Below are 23,250 nucleotides of genomic sequence, written 5' to 3'. Positions count from 1 at the left end.
TTACTTATGATTCACCAGGTACTTCTAGGGATGAACCGCTACATGTCGTTCGGAAACATACACAGGGCATTTCCTACTCTATCATGACCAGACCAGATCGGTACCGATCGTGTATAGAAGTTAATCTGATGGGGGCATCAGACATTTTAAAGAGGGGAGAATGTAACCCCCTTCAGCAAAGCAGGTTATTTGTATAGCTACGGTAGAGTGACTGAGCTCTTTAGGACCGCAGGGAATCTGTGCCTCTGCCTGTGATGACGCCTGGGCAGGATGTGCGTTTCAATTTGAGCTGAGAAAGAGCGAAGGGAAGGAGGAGACCCGAGACTGAAAACAGACGCCTGGCAGCTGATCGGGAGAAAATAAACAGAAAGACCCAAAACAGACGGTGGAGCAACGCTTTCACTGTTAAAACTATTACAGTTTAAATAAATCTGTAAATACCTAGTATCCAATCGCTGGATGCATCTACAAATGAAAAAGAAAACACCAGTTTGAATAAAACGACACTGCTCACGTTGCACGCCGCCTGACACGGGACAGTCACGTTGACTGCAGACTAGATGGCCGACCCTGCAGCTTGGCCCACGCTCGCCACAAAAGAGAAAAACAGATCTCAGGTCAGTTTGAATTGCGGGATATTCCTTTGTGAATAGTGAGAAAATATATTCGGAAGTGTATTGTGAATTTGAGGAAAATTACGTTTCATTGGAAGGAATAATTGGCAGCTGAAAATAAAAAAAAAAGGAACGACAGTTTAATAACGTAAAATACCTGAAAGTCAATGACATTCACAAACCTCGTGGAAAATAAGAGTACTCCAACGAAATAAAACACAGAACTAGTTCTGCACAACAGGAACATTGACTGTAAAAAATACAACAAACAATACATGTGCACAGTGGGAGGGATATAGATTGAATAGCACCCTTTTTCTTTAGTTTATAATGTTTGTTGCCCTTTAAGCTGAACTGCATTTATTTAGCCATATAATCCATATTACTATAATAAACCCAATCATTGTTGTTATAGTATACTATTGTTGTGTAATTTGTGTATGTATATATATATATGCTAAGCTGTGTATAATTGTTAATACTACTACTACAGTAATATTCCCCTGCGTAGTTAAATATATCCTGAGTTAACTATAGGGAAAAAAGGTTTGGGGTCATTATAATATTGAAGTGAAGTATTGACTGTGTTGCTGCACAATACCTCTTCAGAAATACAGCTGGAGAGTTAAGGTGGGGGAACCTATATTCCCCTGGAGGCACCACGTGTTCAAGCTGCATTGTTACACAAAAACCCAGGCCGCCAAGACCTCTACAACACCAGAGAGGACAGCGGGTAAGGGGCTCCTGTTTACCATCACACCTGCTGCATGTTATACGATACAAAAAATAATCCCTTACACATTTATACTTCGAATTCCAAATACATTTAAATACATGTTTACTTAATTAAATATGTCTGCTAAAACAGTATTATTTACATTAACTTGTTATAAGATCTACAATGTTACTGCAGCAACTTGGAGAACAACAAAGAAGGCCTTCTAATCAGTTACAGTATTTATCGTTCTTGTATGGCCCTTCATTTTAAGAACCAGTAAACTTTTATGATGAGCATTTGCTGTCACTAAGTTTTAACTATGGTTCACAACATAACACAGTGGAACGATCACAGTACTACCATGCAGTAATTGTAGAGCAAGTATTGGCACGTGTGAAATCTTTAACAATAAAGCAGAAACGAAAATGCTTTTATTTAAATCATTTCAAACTGGTTAATAGACTAGTAAGCACTCGCAAAATCAGCTCAGTTTTATACGGTGCAAAATGTTTTTACGTTTTGTTTTGTTTATTATTATTATTATTATTATTATTTATTTCTTAGCAGACGCCCTTATCCAGGGCGACTTACAATCACAAGCAAATACAAATACATTCAAGTGTTACAATACAAGTAATACAATAAGAGCAAGAAATACAATAATTTTTGTTCAAGTGTGACAAACCACAATTCAATAATACAGCAGATAATAGTGATAGGATATGATTAAATAGTGATAGTTACATCAGGATATGATTAAGCACAAAATACTACAGGTTAAACACTTGGCAGATTACAATATTCTGAAGTACAGGATTAAATGCAGTAAAATAGGGGGCAGATAAGAGCAAAATAAAGCACATTTAAATGAAGGGTGATAGTGTCCCAGGATACAACAGAGGAGTTCTACAGGTGCTCTTTGAAGAGGTGAGTCTTAAGGAGGCGCCGGAATGTGGTCAGGGACTGGGCAGTCCTGACATCTGTAGGAAGGTCATTCCACCACTGCGGAGCAAGGGTGGAGAAGGAGCGGGCTCTGGAGGCAGGGGAGCGTAGCGGAGGTAGAGCTAGTCTTCTAGTGCAGGCGGAGTGGAGAGGTCGAGTGGGGGTGTAGGGAGAGATGAGGGTCTGGAGGTAGCTGGGTGCAGTCTGGTCAAGGCATCTGTAGGCTAGTACAAGAGTCTTGAACTGGATGCGAGCGGTGATCGGGAGCCAGTGGAGCGAGCGGAGTAGTGGAATAGCGTGGGCGAAGCGAGGCAGAGAGAACACCAGGCGGGCAGCAGAGTTCTGGATGAGCTGGAGCGGACGGGTGGCGGACGCAGGGAGGCCAGCCAGGAGGGAGTTGCAGTAGTCTGGACTTTGCGATACCTGCACGATGCCTGAATTAATAGTCGTATCTACAACGTATCAACCATTTTGTTACAGACTTTCAACAAGTCTGACATAAACAACCCTGAACCTTCTCGCGCCCCCCCAGGATACAGTCAGCGGCCCCCTAGAGCGGCGCGCCCCCCAGTTTGAGAACCGCTGTATTAGAGAAGCAAAGATGCTAGATTATAGTGATGTTCATATTTTAAAGAAAAGGTTTGATGTGAAAGATTTAAGGACAATGCTTCTGTGTAATGTAATTACCCTGTCTCCTAATGAAAAAAATACTTTGGTGCTTGCTTTATGTTGGGTGTTTGTTTTATTTACTGCAGCAGCTCATGCCCTCTCTCTCTCGTCCACTCCGATCCAGCAGGGATTCATTCAGGGGTGTAGATGTAATCTGGAGCTGCTGGTCCTCTCTGGGTCGTAAAGCTTTCACTGCAGGTTTGATTCACACGTTAGTGGCACTGAAACTGCACCTGCCGCTCAGGATTCTTTCAGGCATTTGCAGAGAAACTGGGGCTGCGATATTGAAAAGACGTTAGGCAGAACCATTGGCAAAACAGGGTCTTTCAGTGACAGGACCTGTGATCTGTGGGAATCACACTGTCAATCCCACAAAATGGGATCTGTTAACTGGGAGGCTGGTTATTCTGTGCTCTGACAGGTTTAGATGATCTGTTAACTGGGAGGCTGGTTATTCTGTGCTGGATGTTGACAGGTTTAGATGATCTGTTTACTGGGAGGCTGGTTATTCTGTGCTGGATGTTGACAGGTTTAGATGATCTGTTTACTGGGAGGCTGGTTATTCTCCTCTGGATGTTGACAGGTTTAGATGATCTGTTAACTGGGAGGCTGGTTATTCTGTGCTGGATGTTGACAGGTTTAGATGATCTGTTAACTGGGAGGCTGGTTATTCTGTGCTGGATGTTGACAGGTTTAGATGATCTGTTTACTGGGAGGCTGGTTATTCTCCTCTGGATGTTGACAGGTTTAGATGATCTGTTAACTGGGAGGCTGGTTATTCTGTGCCCGATGTTGACAGGTTTAGATGATCTGTTTACTGGGAGGCTGGTTATTCTCCTCTGGATGTTGACAGGTTTAGATGATCTGTTAACTGGGAGGCTGGTTATTCTGTGCTGGATGTTGACAGGTTTAGATGATCTGTTAACTGGGAGGCTGGTTATTCTGTGCTGGATGTTGACAGGTTTAGATGATCTGTTAACTGGGAGGCTGGTTATTCTCCTCTGGATGTTGACAGGTTTAAATGATCTGTTTACTGGGAGGCTGGTTATTCTGTGCTCTGACAGGTTTAGATGATCTGTTAACTGGGAGGCTGGTTATTCTGTGCTGGATGTTGACAGGTTTAGATGATCTGTTTACTGGGAGGCTGGTTATTCTCCTCTGGATGTTGACAGGTTTAGATGATCTGTTAACTGGGAGGCTGGTTATTCTGTGCTGGATGTTGACAGGTTTAGATGATCTGTTTACTGGGAGGCTAGTTATTCTCCTCTGGATGTTGACAGGTTTAGATGATCTGTTAACTGGGAGGCTGGTTTTTCTGTGCTGGATGTTGACAGGTTTCGATGATCTGTTTACTGGGAGGCTGGTTATTCTCCTCTGGATGTTGACAGGTTTAGATGATCTGTTAACTGGGAGGCTTGTTATTCTGTGCTGGATGTTGACATCGTGTGCAGTATACACTATGACTGGAAACTGCAGAGGCATTAGTGAAGCCATTGAATTTGATTCCTCTTGATCTGAAGTGTTTCTTATTGAGTCATTTACAGTTAGACAGGTTGGGGACTCCTGTAAAAGACAACGCCGGCAGTCTAATTATCATCTCGTGTGGTTTATTAAAAAATGTAAGACTGTGTTTTCCAACCCTTTTATAAGCATGCACAGTAGGGGTTTACATTTACACTGAAATAACATTAAAGGCAGTGTTTACTGGGAGGCTGGTTATTCTCCTCTGGATGTTGACAGGTTTAGATGATCTGTTTACTGGGAGGCTGGTTATTCTCCTCTGGATGTTGACAGGTTTAGATGATCTGTTAACTGGGAGGCTGGTTATTCTGTGCTGGATGTTGACAGGTTTAGATGATCTGTTTACTGGGAGGCTGGTTATTCTCCTCTGGATGTTGACAGGTTTAGATGATCTGTTAACTGGGAGGCTGGTTATTCTGTGCTCTGACAGGTTTAGATGATCTGTTAACTGGGAGGCTGGTTATTCTGTGCTCTGACAGGTTTAGATGATCTGTTAACTGGGAGGCTGGTTATTCTCCTCTGGATGTTGACAGGTTTAGATGATCTGTTTACTGGGAGGCTGGTTATTCTGTGCTCTGACAGGTTTAGATGATCTGTTAACTGGGAGGCTGGTTATTCTGTGCTGGATGTTGACAGGTTTAGATGATCTGTTTACTGGTAGGCTAGTTATTCTCCTCTGGATGTTGACAGGTTTAGATGATCTGTTAACTGGGAGGCTGGTTATTCTGTGCTGGATGTTGACATGTTTAGATGATCTATTTACTGGGAGGCTGGTTATTCTCCTCTGGATGTTGACAGGTTTAGATGATCTGTTAACTGGGAGGCTGGTTATTCTGTGCTGGATGTTGACAGGTTTAGATGATCTGTTTACTGGGAGGCTGGTTATTCTCCTCTGGATGTTGACAGGTTTAGATGATCTGTTAACTGGGAGGCTGGTTATTCTCCTCTGGATGTTGACAGGTTTAGATGATCTGTTAACTGGGAGGCTGGTTATTCTGTGCTGGATGTTGACAGGTTTCGATGATCTGTTTACTGGGAGGCTGGTTATTCTCCTCTGGATTTTGACAGGTTTAGATGATCTGTTAACTGGGAGGCTGGTTATTCTGTGCTGGATGTTGACATCGTGTGCAGTATACACTATGACTGCAAACTGCAGAGGCATTAGTGAAGCCATTGAATTTGATTCCTCTCGATCTGAAGTGTTTCTTATTGAGTCATTTACAGTTAGACAGGTTGGGGACTCCTGTAAAAGACAACGCCGGCAGTCTAATTATCATCTCGTGTGGTTTATTAAAAAATGTAAGACTGTGTTTTCCAACCCTTTTATAAGCATGCACAGTAGGGGTTTACATTTACACTGAAATAACGTTAAAGGCAGTGTTTAGCCGTTTCTAATCTCAATAAAACCCTGATCATCGAGCATTACCTTGGTGGCTGACCTTTACCAATCACTGATGACCTCTACGCACAGTTCTGTTCCTTTTTGTTTTGGTTTGCTCAGAGCTTTTTTGCTTGCCATAAGCAATGTTCAGTCCATGCTGGCCTCGGGATATTGGGTCTCTGAATTATGTCTATGTTGCTTATTCAGTGTTGCGATAGATTTTTAACGATGTTCTGTAATGGGAATGAGGTGTAATCAGCCCCGTCACCCGCGGCACAGACAACCAGCTGTCACTGCAAATCAGACTGCTGGTTCTCATGAAAAGAAGGTTTGCCGGGTTGAAGTGTAGATCTTGTTATTGTAATCAAGGCAAGGGGGCACCTGGATAATGACTGTCCTGTTTCCTACTGCATCAACAGATCCATTACTGTACCAATGAGTCTATTAATCACCCATGCTTGTTTAACTAAACATAAGCTAATTCCAGAAAGGGGTCTCTATTTCAGTGCATAGCAGTCTCTTCCCTTTGGCTTTCTCTAACACTAGGAGAGACGCAGCAGTCCTGAAGTTGTCTGGTCGCTGGTTCCACACAGAGGTCTGTGTGTCTGTCTGTCACACTCTACATGGTGAACATGGTGACTGCCTTGCCTTGCTTCTGTACTACACTCCCAGCCTCATCTTTAACCTTAACGCTTACCTGTAGATCCAAATTCTGCCTCGCTGAGCAGCATTGCCAGTGCCACACTTCTGATCAATTAGATATTAGACACATTAACCCTTATGTCTTTCAGGTACTGACATTATGAGGCTTGTGTATGAATGTGCCTGGACTAGTTAATGATGTGTCCAGCTGTGAATTTCAATCTGTTGGTGCTTATTTTACAATCCAAGCACATTTAAAGTGTAGTACTAGTATACAGCATATGTTTAGCTTCTAATTGCACTCGTGGTGGAATATGTTCTGGAATATGTTGCTGTGATGTCCAAACAGCATACATTAGCTTTCTGTAAATCCAGACAAGAATAAAGTAAATAGATAAGCACAAGGTCCGCAGCTGTTCCCAGACGTCATCAAAGAGAGTATGTTCAGTATTTATGCAAAAATGTGCGCTATTTTTATAGCAATACGTATTCCATCACAGAAAGATGCCAGTCACAATTAAATTTAGCACTGCTAACTCACACTGCACTTTAAGATTTCTAAAACTGGAACAGTATGTTTGGAATCTGAAACGTTACAGAGCATTTTAATAATAATAATAATAATAATAATAATAATAATAATAATAATAATAATAATAATAATCTAGGTTCCTAGTTGTTCTTGGTGCAGCAGACTAACCTCATAATTCTCATAATTAAATGCATGCTGATAGCAGCTGTAGAAAGCAAACTTCAACATTAAAGATTCTATGGGAACCTCCTTGTAAAAGTAGTTTTGCATGATATTTGTGCAGTTTTAGCATGCTTTTCCAATGCATTTAACCTGGTTTGCCGTGTTTTTTAATAAGCTTTACCATACCTCGCTGGACTTTGCAATGCTTGCTGTACCTGTGCTTTACCATTCTTTCACTATGCTTTATTACACTATGCTATGCTTTTACTATGGGAAACTTTTATTAGGGCTGTTCAAAACATTTGTCGCTATCTCTGTAGTTTCCCTAGTACATTTTGCAGCATGTAAAATGTAGTTCTAGTAACTTAAGTAAGGCTTTGATTCCACTGCCCCAAACTGCATTCTGATCTGAACCTAGTACTTGATGAGCACTGTGCTGTTCCAATGATTGTCCTGCCCTACCTGAGGAACATAATCCTACATTTCTTTAACCCTGTAATGCCCATTTCAGTACCATATCTGATTCAATGCTTAGCCACCCCTCTATTATATTTTAAATCCAGCCTCGCAAGCCAGAATTTTTCATATCAGTACACTATGTTGCCGGACAGGGAACATAGTTACATAAAGTAGCTTTTCTCATTTCAGATACGCCTGGGCATTACAGGGTTAGAAAAGCTATAAAAAGTTCACTTCATGGAGTGATGGGGAAACACTATGAACTTAGTTGTTTTTTAAGTGTACTGTATGTTATGTTTGGCAGCGAAAATGTACATTAATTGTCTGCTTAAGGATCAGAATGGAAGTTTCATTGTTGCAATGAAGAAAAAAAATTAGGAACACAGAAAGAGCTGAACTAGATTGTCCCCCATCCCCCCCACCCATCATTCCACTTTGCCTTCTCTTGCCTCCCACACCTCACAAGGCAGGAAGCGTGTTTGACTCAGTGTGACAGAAAGTGACTTTGCATGAATACCGCATGTAAAATTCAAGAGCTTTTAATCCCAACACACTGGGGGCGGGGGCGGATTCTTCCTGTGATGATCAGATAAATGCAGGAGAGAGCTGCTATAAACTTTTCTTCTCTAGTGTGTGCCCTAATTAAATGTTCCTCCCCTCCTCTTTTCCACATGTGATGTGCATGGTTGGGCATTGTGTGAACTGACAGCTCTGCATCAGTGCACTTTCAGGACACTGCACTGCACAGGCAGTGCTGCTAGTCTAGGGATGCATGCTGTAGGGAATGATGTTTTTTTGTTTTTCTTTCTGTTTTTGTGAATGAATTGACCTGGTACACATGTGTACGTGTTGTGTTTGAGCATTGCATACGCCTCGTGTTGAATGGCCTGGCTTTATGACTTAGCTCTGTAGTAGCAGGCTGTGTGAATGCCAGCTGCCCGGTCAGCTGATCAGTAATACTGCACTGACTGGAATTCCACTGCGTGTTTAAATGCAACCTTTGAAATGCGGAGCGACTGCCAAATGCCTTCCTGCTTAGCGTATAAGCTAAATTAAAAAACACTCGTCCACTCGGCTGAAAGGGTTTCCCAGGCTAGTTGCACTACAGCGACGCGTTTCTGAGCTACGGTAGCTAGCTTTCTGTGGTCGGGCGAGAGACAAAACTATGATCTGTGAGGATTCAGCAGGACAGCTGGGAATAAGACAGGAGGTCAGGAGCTGGTTTCTGAATGGTCTGGTACTCCCTGTGAGCTGCCATCGAGTAGACAAGCAACAGATTAGCCTAGCCTGCTAGGGGATCCATCATGGCATTCCTATGTGGCACGAGTCGTGCTTTTCGCGATGAAGTTGGTAAGTACAACTTATTCTTGAAATAAGAGATGGTGTATGTTTTTTGACAGGCACGGGACACTTTTGCTGCACCTGTTGCAATAGTCTGCTGTGAAAGGTGTAATTTGACATGTACCGAATGCTTTGACTTCTAAAAAGTTTACCACCACTGGTGTTAAGAGAAATGTGACAATGCTATGGATGATGATTTGTTTCATCTACAGCACATAAGGTTGTTTTATGAAGACTTGTCCTGAGGTAGTTTGCTGTACTGTATATGAGAAGGGGAGAGGAGGGCTGTGCTTGTGGAATTTCGCTTGGTTTTGAAGAGGTGGAATGTGAATGTGCTTTTCCGCCTGTCACAGTGGCAGTGTGGGAGAGCTGAGGCATCACCAGCTGTGCGGGGATCAGGAGTCACTACCCTGCCCTGGCTTTACAAACTACAGCAGGGTCCGCGCCCTGTCTAATGAGCAAATGAAAATCATTAGTGAGGGATATAGGACGCCGTGTGTCTGTATGCAGGAATATCAGCATGAGTACAAACATTCAAGGTAGGCCTGTTTTATTATTCATAACCAACCTTGATTTTGTCCATTTATGGTTGTTATTGAACGAAAGCATGCTTGCGAGTCCCTCATTGAGCACCAGGAAGTAGCTGGAGTGCTTAATGATTAGTGATAATGCAGTGTGTCTCTGTCTCTGAATTGGATGCGGGCTGTCGCTCTGCCACACGTTGTATGTTTCAGTCCTAACGTTGTTTCAGCCCACACTGGGTGATGAGTGTTATTAAGTTTGCTGACAGCACACTCGGAAAGGCAATGCATCTTCTGTCCTGTGTTCCTGGATCAGAGCTGTCTGTATTCCAGGTTTGATGCAGGTAATGTTGCTAAGGGAGTAACAACAGCATTGTCATGCAAAAGATACAGGGGGGGGGAAAGACGTGGCTTTATTTTTAGTTTGTTATAAAAACCCAAAGGACATGGGCTATGTTATGCTTTCAGAAATAAGTCTGAATGTGCTCAGCACGGACAGTGTTCTCCCTGGCATGTGATTCAATCAAAGAGCCTGTTCAGGATCACCGTGAGGCTTGATGCATTAGTACAGGGATGCAAAGCCTTTCACTTTTAGTTCTAATTCAGACTGGTGGCACCCATTTCAATCACATTGTGTGTGAGGGGTGAGCTGGTATTTGAGTTGTAGCTATAATACTCTTGCTCCTTGTTGCCTGTGGTTTTCTAATGTGTTTTTTTGATACTTCTTATAGGTTTGTTCTCTCACTGTCTCCCTCGGTATACTAGATCAGGAACACAGTACATAGGAGCTATATGTGTGTACCACAGGGATGGAAATACGACTCCCATTGCATAGCAGTTGAATCCATTCCTGGTTTAATAAGCACCTGATACACTGTGGCTCATTATTATTTATTGCTTAGCAAAAAGCTCATAGTAAAACCTGGAATGAAAATATGTATAGATGATTTTTTGGAAGGTCAGCAGATTATATATATTTGAAATCCTCCCTGTATCTCATCAGCTATTGCTTGGAAATGACTGGTTAAGGAGCAGTTTGACTTGAATTGCCTGAGAATCTACTGTTAATGAGCCAATGAATTAAGTAAATTATCTCTCTTTAAAAACATTTTCGTAAGCATGCTGTGCGGTGAACAGATGATAAATAGCCTGCTGTCAGAGGGTGAAGAAGTGAGCAAGTGCTTGCCCCCTGCTGTAGCTTTGTTTATAATATAATGACTGCTGCTCATTACAGAGAAACCCATGAAAATGTGCTCCACTCAGATTGAAAGTAATAGGTGTCCGTGTTGTTTTCCCTCGCTGTTGCTTTAGGCAGTGCAGTAATGCAGCGCACTCCTCTGAAAGTGACCTCTCGCCCCTCCATGCTGATATAGATACGTGGCACCCGATGCTTCTCTGGTCTGAGGCTATGGACATGGTTCTGACACCTCACTGTGCTGCTTGGTTGTTCTTCTGATGATCCATCATCGTACAGCTTGTGGGCAGCTGCATGTTGCTGCTTGTAATGATGAGCACTTTGTGTCTCGCAGTGTTGCTCCACCTTCATTAGTAATTGAACTCTATCCAGTCTCTTGGATTCAGCCTCGGTAGAAGGCTCTATACTTGCCTGGGTTGCTAGTCCCTTGTCTGCTTCACTGTGCTCAACTAGTTCTTGACTTGTCTGTGCATTTCGTACTTTGCCCTTGTCAATATTCAAGTCACCTAGCTTATTATTATTATGTGCCAAATTTGCACTGTTTACTCTCCTTTTTAAATTTGTAATCTTCTCTTCCATTTTCCAATAATAAATTGCAGATGTTTGCTTAATTATCTGGTTAGGACTGATGCTGCTGCCAGATCTTTCTCTCTGGTACATCTCTTATTGTTATCAAGGAGTCCTGCCAATCCTGCCGCTACGTGACGATGTGAATTCAGTGGTAACCCTTTGCTTTCTCTTTATTTTCAGATGAGGGACCGTATACCAAACCGTCAAACCCCTCGAAGCCACCAGAGGGAGCACTGGCTATTCGAAGGCAAAGCATCCCAGGTACTTCATTTGGACTTTGTCAAAATTCTTAATCTTGCGGGTCAGAACGTCTCGTTGCATTACCAAATGCGCCACGTGACTGCTACGTGTGCATAACAGATCTAAAATAATTATACGACGATAATATTTTAATTTTAGGGCAGCAGTGTGGCGTAGTGGTTAGGGCTCTGGACTCTTGACTGGAGGGTTGTGGGTTCAATCCCTGGTAGGGGACACTGCTGCTGTACCCTTGAGCAAGGTACTTTACCTAAATTGCTCCAGTAAAAAAAAACCAACTGTATAAATGGGTAATTGTATGTAAAAATAATGTGATATCTTGTAACAATTGTAAGTCGCCCTGGATAAGGGCGTCTGCTAAGAAATAAATAATAATAATAATAATAATTTGCTGGTTTCAATATGTTCAAACTTCATCCGCGCAAAAAATAAAACAAAAAGGTAAGCAGTTATCTGACTAACTGCTATTGAATTCTGGACGTGTTTCCGCTTTACTGCATGCTCCATCAGTGTGCATTTGCACGAAGCTAGCCAGAGGCTTCAATCCCCTTCTGTTTCTCTCAACAGGTTGGTCTGACATTCAGGCTTCAGTCACCTGTGAATGTATTTCTGTGCAGGGTAAATACTAGTACACAGTGACGCTCATGATGTGAATAAAACCCTAAGCTTGAGTACGCCAGCACTAGTCCAGGGAGAGTGACAGAGTTAGGGGTTATTGATTTTCCTTTTGTAGTTATGCTGGCGTGAATAATCAGATGCTATACAGAAACCACAGAGAGCAAGGAATTAACAAAGAAAGCCATAGAAATATCCCTTTCCTGGATTTCCTTTTGACAAGTGCTTTACAAATGAATTCAATCCAAGGCTGTTGAGTTTACGTATTCACTGTTGTTTTGGGGATGATGATAAAAAGATTCCTTTCTGAGGTTGTGTTCAGACCAGGGGTCAATTACAATTGTATTGTGCAGTTCCTAATTACATGTGATTACAAAGCAAATGCAATTGTATTGTGCAGTTCCTAATTAAATGCGATTACAATCCAAAAGCAATTGTATTGTGCAGTTCCTAATTAAATGTGATTAAAATGAAAATGCAATTGTATTGTGCAGTTCCTAATTAAATGTGATTACAAAACAAATGCAATTGTATTGTGCAGTTCCTAATTAAATGTGATTAAAATGAAAATGCAGTTGTAATTGTGATTGAATATTGGCACACCTGCGTAATTTGTAATTACACCATATCATTGATCCATTCCTGTTCAATTACACATTTATTTGTCATTTGATCATTATTGGATTTTCAATCACTTTTGGGGACTCCATTTCTTTGAAGAAAATAAGTTTGTAGTATGTTTTTGTATTTGTACCTGTGATTATTGTTTGGTTATTTAGAATAACATGTTAACGTGTGTAGTTAAGTTACTTTTTAGTGTAATAGTAATTAGAAGTGTAATTACTGCAGCATAATTGTGAATGTAATTGTAATTCAACAAAATAGCATTGTGATTGGAACTGCAATTTCAGCAAACAATTCTACTGTAACTGTAATTCTAATCCTAATGAACCCATGGCTGGATGTGTTGTGTTATGTTACAGTGTAACAGCCATGTTAACTTGACTTTGTTTTCAGTTGAGATTTGTAGGACCTTGTAGATTTTAATATGACAGTGTCTTCTACAACTCCTGCTGTGCCGTGTAAGTATGATTGCAGTCTTATTCAGAGAAAAAAGCTGCTGCAGTGTGTTTCACTGTAACTGGAGGTTAAACTAGAATCAACTTTAAGCAGAAAGTGGAGATTGGTCTTGGGGGGGAGGTCATTTATTTTGAATTGTTCTTTTAATATTTATTCCCTTGTTAGTTTTCTGTAATCGTAAAAGTAATAAATAGAATTGAACCTAGTGTATAATTATGTTCAGTAATAATTAAGACGAGTGTGCTATTTATAAGAGCATTTCGAATCGTATTCATAAAACATAAGAGTGCTGTTAAGTGCACTGCAGCTCTTCAGACAGCATGTTTCTCTAACCTTAGTGAATGCATTTGCTGGCATATCATGCATTTTTAAAGAGCCAGTTAAAGAAGAAGAACGTAGGTAATATAAAAAGGGCAGGTTTGTTTGCTGAAACATTGAGATGCACATTTCTATCACAGAGAAAAAGGCAAATGTATGTGGGGCACTCACTTAACCTTTTCACAAACAAAAGAAAATAGAAATATTTCAGACCTGCCGCTGAGTTGCTCAGTGTGTGACATCTATATACATGGCTCAGCTTATCTGTGTTAATTAAAATAACTGCGTTCAAATGATTGAGCCCTTTTCAAGTTTCCCATCAGCGCTGCCTTCTCGGCAGATCAGGTGCTGCTCGTAATGTTCTGTTTCTGCAGATCAGGTGCTGCTCGTAATGTTCTGTTTCTGCAGATCAGGTGCTGCTCGTAATGTTCTGTTTCTGCAGATCAGGTACTGCTCGTAATGTTCTGTTTCTGACTGGTGCATAGTCTGCGGCTATGTGAATGTACTGTCCTGAAGGTGTGCCTGTTAAAATGTAGGTCATTAGAAAGCTGAAGTGTAGTAAAGGATAGAGTGTTGCTTCGGGTGAAAGTCTGATTATTCCCTGAATGCAGCACTTGAACTTGCACAGCTCAGACACTCGCCGAATCCGGTTCCAGGCGTAGCATTGAGATCACATTAAAATGTCAAGTTAATGTCTAGTTAAAGAGCAAACTACCACGGCTATAGAGGCACTTACTTATTTTATAATAGTTTATTATGATTACTGGGTGCTACCTCGGGAACCAGTTTCTCAAATATCCCAACATTGCTCACAGTCGATGAAAATAGAGGTGCAGCACCATACCACTAGATAGAGGTGCAGCACCATACCACTAGATCATAGAGGTGCAGCACCATACCACTAGATCATAGAGGTGCAGCACCATACCACTAGATCATAGAGGTGCAGCACCATACCACTAGATCATAGAGGTGCAGCACCATACCACTAGATCATAGAGGTGCAGCACCATACCACTAGATCATAGAGGTGCAGCACCATACCACTAGATCACAGAGGTGCAGCACCATACCACTAGATCACAGAGGTGCAGCACCATACCACTAGATAGAGGTGCAGCACCATACCACTAGATCATAGAGGTGCAGCACCATACCACTAGATCATAGAGGTGCAGCACCATACCACTAGATCATAGAGGTGCAGCACCATACCACTAGATCATAGAGGTGCAGCACCATACCACTTGATCATAGAGGTGCAGCACCATACCACTTGATCACAGAGGTGCAGCACCATACCACTAGATCATAGAGGTGCAGCACCATACCACTAGATCATAGAGGTGCAGCACCATACCACTAGATCACAGAGGTGCAGCACCATACCACTAGATCACAGAGGTGCAGCACCATACCACTAGATAGAGGTGCAGCACCATACCACTAGATCATAGAGGTGCAGCACCATACCACTAGATCATAGAGGTGCAGCACCATACCACTAGATCACAGAGGTGCAGCACCATACCACTAGATAGAGGTGCAGCACCATACCACTAGATCATAGAGGTGCAGCACCATACCACTAGATCATAGAGGTGCAGCACCATACCACTAGATCATAGAGGTGCAGCACCATACCACTAGATCATAGAGGTGCAGCACCATACCACTAGATCATAGAGGTGCAGCACCATACCACTAGATCATAGAGGTGCAGCACCATACCACTAGATCATAGAGGTGCAGCACCATACCACTAGATCATAGAGGTGCAGCACCATACCACTAGATCATAGAGGTGCAGCACCATACCACTAGATCATAGAGGTGCAGCACCATACCACTTGATCATAGAGGTGCAGCACCATACCACTAGATAGATGTGCAGCACCATACCACTAGATAGATGTGCAGTATCATACCACTAGATCGTAGAGGTGCAGCACCATACCACTAGATCATAGAGGTGCAGCACCATACCACTTGATCATAGAGGTGCAGCACCATACCACTAGATCACAGAGGTGCAGCACCATACCACTAGATCATAGAGGTGCAGCACCATACCACTTGATCATAGAGGTGCAGCACCATACCACTTGATCATAGAGGTGCAGCACCATACCACTAGATCACAGAGGTGCAGCACCATACCACTAGATCACAGAGGTGCAGCACCATACCACTAGATCATAGAGGTGCAGCACCATACCACTAGATCATAGAGGTGCAGCACCATACCACTAGATCATAGAGGTGCAGCACCATACCACTAGATCACAGAGGTGCAGCACCATACCACTAGATCATAGAGGTGCAGCACCATACCACTAGATCGTAGATCACACTCCCATTCTTTATTATTTAAAAAGACCAAAGTTTAAAAACAAAGCAAAGTTTCAGCCAAACGGCCTTCATCAGGCTTTAGTGAAAGACACAGCCCACACCTTTTAAGTACATTGACACCTAACCTCAATACAATCATTGAAAATGAGCAATTCATATATTCATCATAATACATGCAAACAATGCTATTCAAACACAATACAAATATTTGAAAACATGCATATATTTATATTTACTTTTCTATTATAATCCCAGGTTTCTAAACAAGCCTGAGCAAGGTGGAATTTCTGCAGTGAGGCTAGTATAAAACACACCACCAGAAATAGTGAGTTTGTTAGCTGTGTTCCATTGCATGCTCAGTGTTTCAGGTGGGGGTATTAATGTTGCATTCACCTAGTGCATTCCTTTATATACTGGCTGTACTGCAGAACTTCCACCTTGCCCAGATACAAAACTTACAGTAGCTGGTGACCTTAATAAACATGAAAAATGTGAAACAAGAGTGCTGAAACAATAATAAATGATGATTAAGAACAGTTTATAAAGAATACCTTCAAGTGTACTGAAAAAGTTAGCATTGCAACAAAATGACGGGTTTATACATCCTGTATCATCATGAAAAAACAACATTCATCCCATGTTGACACCACTGACCACCAAGGGCAAAGTTAACAGCAGCTAATTCATTTAACTGGATTTAAACCCAGCCTGACGCATAAACCAATAAAACACAGCCCCGAGCACCAGTATATCCAGACCCACAAACCCCAGCAGAGTGATTTACAGTACGGAAACATCTCTACAATGATTTGGGCCAGAGCTGAAGTTTCAGGATGCTGAACAAATCATAGCTTGGGGCTCCCTGGCAATTTTCATGCACTTCTGACAGAATGGCTGGATGTTCAAAGGCACATTCTAATGGAGATGACAGAAGGAATGTAGAAAGATTAAAGAATAAAAAAAAAACATTGTCAGGTAGAGATCAGACCAGAGTTTCCTTTCAGTCTTGGCTCAAGAAAGAAAGAAAGGCTTTCTTCGCAATTATGATAAAGCAGGTTTTAGCAACCTTGTGCTGTTGGCAACAGCAACTAAGACCTCTTCCAGAACTACTAAATCTATCTGGATAAAACTAACCATGTTGCTTACCTCGCTGATTGCTTAGGAATGGAAATGATACTGTTGTTGCACTTTATCCATAACACTAACTGCATGCCTGTACGTTCCTTGCCTTTAATGGTCCAGGGTATGAATATTTCAGTACTGTATAACCCCCAGTAGTTGTGACTAATGATTTGAAACTAGCCTTGATCCAGGCGAAAGGCTCTAGTGGCTTAAAAGACACCTGCTGTCCTTAATCACTGGGCTTCTAGCCCCTTCAAAGGGCTTCTCCATTCTGGCACAGTGCGTAAGAACAAAGACTGCCTCTGCAAATCTGTATTTGAAAGAGGCTAATGAAGCCTACAGGTTTTATTTCACAGATTTCTAAATCACATATGAATAACCACTGTTAAATGTCACAAAACTTGTTTATGTTTAATTGTTGTTCCTGAGTTTTTGTGATTTCTTAATAGGTCATGTGTGGGGTGTCTCTTGTTATATGATACTTCATTTCCCCACAGTTTGAGCAACCAGAAGCTTTCACCCACTGCATGAGCTTACATCTCTTATACTATAAGAGATACCCTCCAGTCAACACATGCTCATTTGTATTGAGCAGAGGAATGGAATGGGTACTGACTGGAAATGAAGAAGCCCTAGCAGAATGAGTTGCACAGCCTGGGTGATGAGCAGAGGAATGGACTACTACTGCTACTACTGTCCCTTCTACATCTGAACATTTCATTTACAGTCCTTTCTGAATTGGTTTTTATTTCAAATTAGTTCAATATCCCTGTTCGCACCCTCTTTTTGAAGGTGATAAATAGTATTTTTCTGCAGTTGTCATTTCACAGCCAGTGTAGTATCACATATGGATATTTAAATAGGACGACTTCTTATAATAATATTTATAATGTTGCATTTACATGACATTCTGCTGTTTTGCCTGTTGCATTGCTATTAAAAGCTGCCAAGTGTAGAGCAATGCCAGTGATAATACTTGGCTCATGTAAACCAGCCCACATTGTGTGAGCTGGCGTGTACAGCTGAAGCCGTGCTTTTAGGCAGGGACTGCTCGTCTGGAGGAATTGCAGCGCTAGAATCCCCCTCCTGGCTTTTAAACCAGGCGAATCCCTTCAAGGGTCAGGCATGGCTTTAGAGCAGCGATGCTCAACTACACAGAATTAAAGACCATTTCTCACAGCTGAATTTGCATAGACCCCATGGAAAGCGATTAGCTGTTTTAGTGCCTGTATTACCTACGTAATTTAGCTAAATGCATTTTGTACATTGCATGTCTTCTACCTTTCCATATTTGGATGATCTTGTTTCACATATATATATATATATAGCTAACTATATATATAATGTATATGTGTGTGTGTGTGTGTGTGTATATATATATATATATATATATATATATATATATATATATATATGTATATATATATGTATACAATACAGCCCGACAGACCGTCCGTATACGTCAAATATACAGATGCCTCGGGGTGTTGTGCCTCCAGCCCCTGAGAAGTCCATATATTCAACGTATACGGATGGCCTGAAAGGCCTTATATCATTTATAATCCAGGTCAAACTGTGGATTTGAAGAAAAAAAAAAGCATACATCAGGTTAAGGGCAAAATATTATTATTAGTTTTATTAAATATCCTTATGCCAGTGAAGTAGCCCTATTTATAACTTTGAACTACAAACTAAGTTAAGCTGAGTAAATGAATTTTATTGGAACATGCAAAAGAAAGTACATCTGTATTTTTGATATTGTGGACATTGCCATTGAAAAGATACACCAGGAGGCGGAGTTGAGACGCCACTGAGTTATTTTTTTTTTCCCTGTCACTGATAGTGCCCTCTCAACAGTGCAGACACACAGTTTGAACAGATGGGAGGAATAAAAATAAATACAACAACGTCTCTAATTTCAGTAATTATTTAAAGGTATGTGTCTGAGAGGGGTGGATAATGTGCAGAAGTGTCTCTTTGTGTTTTTCTGTAGCGTTTACAAACCACTAAAAATCCAGACTTTAGTAAAGCTTTTACCTGGGGAGAAAGCTTCTTTTCTACACCTGACTAGGGGCAGCAGCTTGTTGGCTTCATCAATAGGACTGAACAGCACAGTTTTATCCTCTCGCTAGAGTGCTTAATTATGTTCAGTTAAATATATCATGTTAACTCATGCAAGTTATTGCATCTGCCTTCATACTTCTCTTGCCGTTAGTTCATTATGCATGCATTATTCTCCAGGGAAGAGCCCCGTGATTGATTAAAGGAGGACAGAGTGTACGGTAGTGAAGGGGGGGAAACTCCTGAATCACGTTTTCAGACTGGCAAGTCTCTGTGAGAAGAATAGTTAATCCGACGCTCCCTGAGAGACCTGTTAACAGGCAAGTTAACTTTTTCTGGACGTGTGATTCAGCACCACCCGGCACAATTCCCTCGCCACTGACCCTCGCGGTTTTGTTTGCGGTGCTGAAATGGATCAGATAGCAGGTCGAATGGCTTGTGGTCTCATTCAGTATCTTGTTTGTTTTTACAGAGGTATGTTAATGTCTGATTGTTGTTGGCTCATCTTCCTGCGTCATTGAAAGCGATTTAGTGGATTTGCATTACGTTTCTAATAAAACCTGCAGTATACGAAACAGTGGATGCATGGTAGAGATGCCTGCACATGCAAATGTCACTCTTCAGTGAGGAGAATGTCCTATCCAATTGTGAGGAAACAAGTTGGCTGTATGCAAGTCAAGTAGATGCTTTGGCCAGAATGTTTGCTTGCTTGACTAAGCAGTATATTTATCAAACTGTCCCTGCTGGGATAAGCCACAGCTGCATTTCATTAGTGCATTTAAAGCACTGAGGAACTGCCCCTGATTGCATCAACCACATACCCATGGGTTTCCTGGGAGTATCCTTAAGTATAGGTGGTAGATGCTGTGCAGGTGGGTTCTGTAGGTCTGTAACATGAGTCAGATGTGGCTTGGATGATCAAACCCACCCCTTCGTTTCTTATCATTTTTTACCTTATACTTTGGATTGCTTGTTTTAAAGTTCTGGCCGATGCATGTAATACATGTGCATGATGGAACAGTTCCAAGGAAGGAGAATGCTGTACAGTACAGTGGGGGTTTTACATTGCCATGCACAAATGATTACAGCAGATGAGTTTAATGGCAGGTAACAGTTTACAACTGTTTATTACCACCAGATTACTGTGTAAACCAGTGGTTTCAAACTTCATAAAAAGCACATATAAATTTCATCAATTGTTAACTGGTTGACGTGAGCAGCTGATGAGTATTTTGTGGATTTCAACTATTGGATTTACTTTTAATGTACAGTACAGGACAGTTTGCCTGTAGAGCAGCTGTTAAACACTAAGCAACTTGACCCCAAGATAACTAATGGAATAGTTTCTTTCCTGGACTGTCTGCAGTGCTGAAAGGGTTAGTCTTGGTCCAGCTGCAGTGAATTTTGCAGAATGAAGGCTTTTTATAGTTGATTCTCAGTTTTGGAAAGCAATACCCTAATTTTAAAAGCATTGATTACATTTTGCTTTAAAGCTGCGAGATCTAAGTTTGTGACATCTCGCAGATCAAGGTTTCAGCAATTTGCTGCATCAAGAACATTCAGTGCAGGGCTGTCTGTTTATTGACAAGCCAACTAACCCGAAAGTCAGGACATTCGCTTCAACATCGTTATTCAATCATTTAGTTTGTGGTTTTATCGATCAACAGACCTAAGATAATATAAAAGCTGTCTCCCTTTGCTTTGATTACCAATACTCTGCTCCTTATTTATAGGGCCTGACCCCCTTGCTGTGTATTCTCTGTGGATTCTTCAGTTACACAGATTTACAGGGCTGACAACCCTTGTGAAGAAATCGTCAATCAAACAATGATTTTAAAGGCAGGGGTTTGCTGTTACGTGATCCGGTTCGTGGATTGCTTTTCTCTACTCAGAGAGAGTTTAAAACCGCTTGTGAAAGAGGCCTTTGGATTTGACAGAAGTATTTTTTACAGTTGTATTTGTATTAACCGATTTATCTCAGACAATCAAGTCCTGTAAAATTCTAAATCGAGGGATGTGTCCCAGAAAACCCTAGCCTTGCTTTGTATACATACCAACCGAATAGAAACTTGAGAGAAGTAAAATGTTTGTGGATTATCACGTTTTTTCCACCACCGAGAAATCAACCAATCACCATTGAGGATTTATCAAATTTCCAGTATTCAACATATCCTGTGCACAGGTGTTATCTTGTGCATAGAACATAGAGCATAGTTATAAAGTTCAAAAACAACATGCAAATTAATTAAAAGTTGGTTTTGGGAACAGTCTTCAGTTTTGTAATTTATAATAAGAAGTTGTGTGTAGGGTGTCTCCTATTGGTGGTAAGGTAGTGTAACTGCAGGAGCTGAATAATGTAATTAAAATCAAAGCCTTTCATAGCTATTTGAGTATCTCTTTCATGTTTGTGTTAAACACACTGACATTCAGGATTGAATGTTCTTTCCTACCTCGAAGATGTTTGCATAATTAAAATTGTTCATCTGCTTGTGGTCATTGCAAAAATAATTATATACAGTGAACTGCTTTTTGGAACGGAATCAGGTGACGTTTTAGACCAATTACGTACCAAGCTGAACTTCTGTTTTGTATTGGCAGCGAGATGCATATTCCAAATAACAGCAATGCTGCTACAACAAACTAGCCTGTAGGCATCAACCTTTCAACCCATGTAGTGCGCTGTGCATTGGGAATGCTATGGTAGAAAGGCAGCCCACATTGAGTTAGAGTACAGCATGACGTTGACCCAGCCTAACCTGCCGCTTCTTTGTTCTTTCCGCAGATGAGTTCAAGGGCTTTACGATAGTGGAGCTGATGAAGAAGGAAGGCACCACCTTGGGGCTGACGGTGTCTGGAGGCATCGACAAGGATGGCAGGCCCAGAGTGTCTAACCTGAGGCAAGGGGGCACCGCTGCTAGGTAACCGCGTCTGTCGCTGTGTGTGGAAAGCGTTGCTAGGTTACCAGGTCTGTCTCTGTGTGTGAAGAGAGTTGCTAGGTAACCACGTCTGGCGCTGTGTGTGGAAAGCGTTGCTAGGTTACTAGGTCTGGCGCTGTGTGTGAAGAGAGTTGCTAGGTAACCACGTCTGGCGCTGTGTGTGGAAAGCGTTGCTAGGTTACCAGGTCTGGCGTTGTGTGTGAAGAGAATTGCTAGGTACTTGCTTCTGGCGCTGTGCATGGAGAGGGTTTTAAGGGCTGCCTCGGTGGAGCAGTAGGGCCCGCTGGTAAAACGACACTGGTGCTAAAACACAAGGACTGTGAGTCTGCTCTCCAGAGATGAGAGACAAGAATACTCCGGGTCTCCTCTCTCACACTCATCACTCATCTGTCTTTTTTGCAGTTATGCAGTTATAGCCATTATTAAATCATCTGTCTACATGAAAAATTGCCCCTTATTTATCCGAGTGCTCTTAATCTGTTTCTGCAGTCTGTCCTCCAAATACCAAGCGCAATAAGCTTTGACTCCTTTACTTTTTACTTTTTTTTTATCAATTATTCATTAGTGTATAAACAAAGAGAGAGAGAGTTACATCAACATGTGATGCAGAGCAAGAGAACTGCTGTGTATACAGAATCTCTGCAGACCAGTTCATGATCCAGGACACACTCCCATCAAATGATTCAGAAAGTGTCTGCTAAGTTTAAAAAACTAAAAGTACAGCGATTTAAAAAAAAAAAAAAAAAATCCAGTGCATACCAATGTGGGAGATGCACAGTTTGAGTGACACTCCCTCCCTGTGTCTGGGTTTAGCACTTTCATTCATTTCTAGACTGGTATTTCACTGATAAGCACATGCACATAACTGTGGGACGAGTTCCATCTTACTTACCATCAGAGTTAAAAGAAGCTACTCTATGATGTCTAATTTTTCAACAGTGTATCAGGCAAGGAGTATGCAAAGCAGGTGTTTGTATATACAGCCTTGTGATAGGAATCTCCTACCATACAGAATTAGCACAGCAGACAGAGATACAGAGGCACGTTACTGGAGGACGTTACATAATACTCTGGATGTGCTGACAAATGTGTCCCAGTGTGTTGAAACCCTGACTCCTGCATGTGAACACTACACATTCGTCGTCGTGTTCTGGGCACTGTATTATGATTGGGGCTACCGAGGTCCATGGTTAAATCAAATACAATGTTGGAAGTACAGTTGGGGTTAAACCTGATTCCAG

General features: G+C 41.6%; 1 protein-coding gene across 13 annotated transcripts in view; it reads left to right on the top strand.

The window, feature by feature from the left end:
* LOC117419614 (glutamate receptor-interacting protein 1) overlaps positions 1-23,250 on the top strand; it is a 171,208-nt gene that overhangs the window by 115,960 nt on the left and 31,998 nt on the right. For 11 of the 13 annotated variants that reach the window (XM_058985581.1, XM_058985587.1, XM_058985579.1 and 8 more), the window contains exons 2-3: positions 11,448-11,528; positions 21,856-21,991. In XM_058985581.1, the coding sequence (XP_058841564.1) occupies positions 11,448-11,528; positions 21,856-21,991 (217 nt within the window). Of the gene's footprint in view, positions 1-8,706; positions 8,991-9,146; positions 9,521-11,447; positions 11,529-21,855; positions 21,992-23,250 lie in introns of those variants that run through there. The other 2 variants (XM_058985582.1, XM_058985586.1) reach the window with 2 other exon arrangements.

This window comes from Acipenser ruthenus, chromosome 14, assembly GCF_902713425.1.
Source record: "Acipenser ruthenus chromosome 14, fAciRut3.2 maternal haplotype, whole genome shotgun sequence".
In the NCBI taxonomy this organism is placed as follows: domain Eukaryota; kingdom Metazoa; phylum Chordata; class Actinopteri; order Acipenseriformes; family Acipenseridae; genus Acipenser; species Acipenser ruthenus.
Note: the sequence above shows the minus strand (reverse complement) of the source record. Positions and strands in the feature narration are given on the sequence as shown.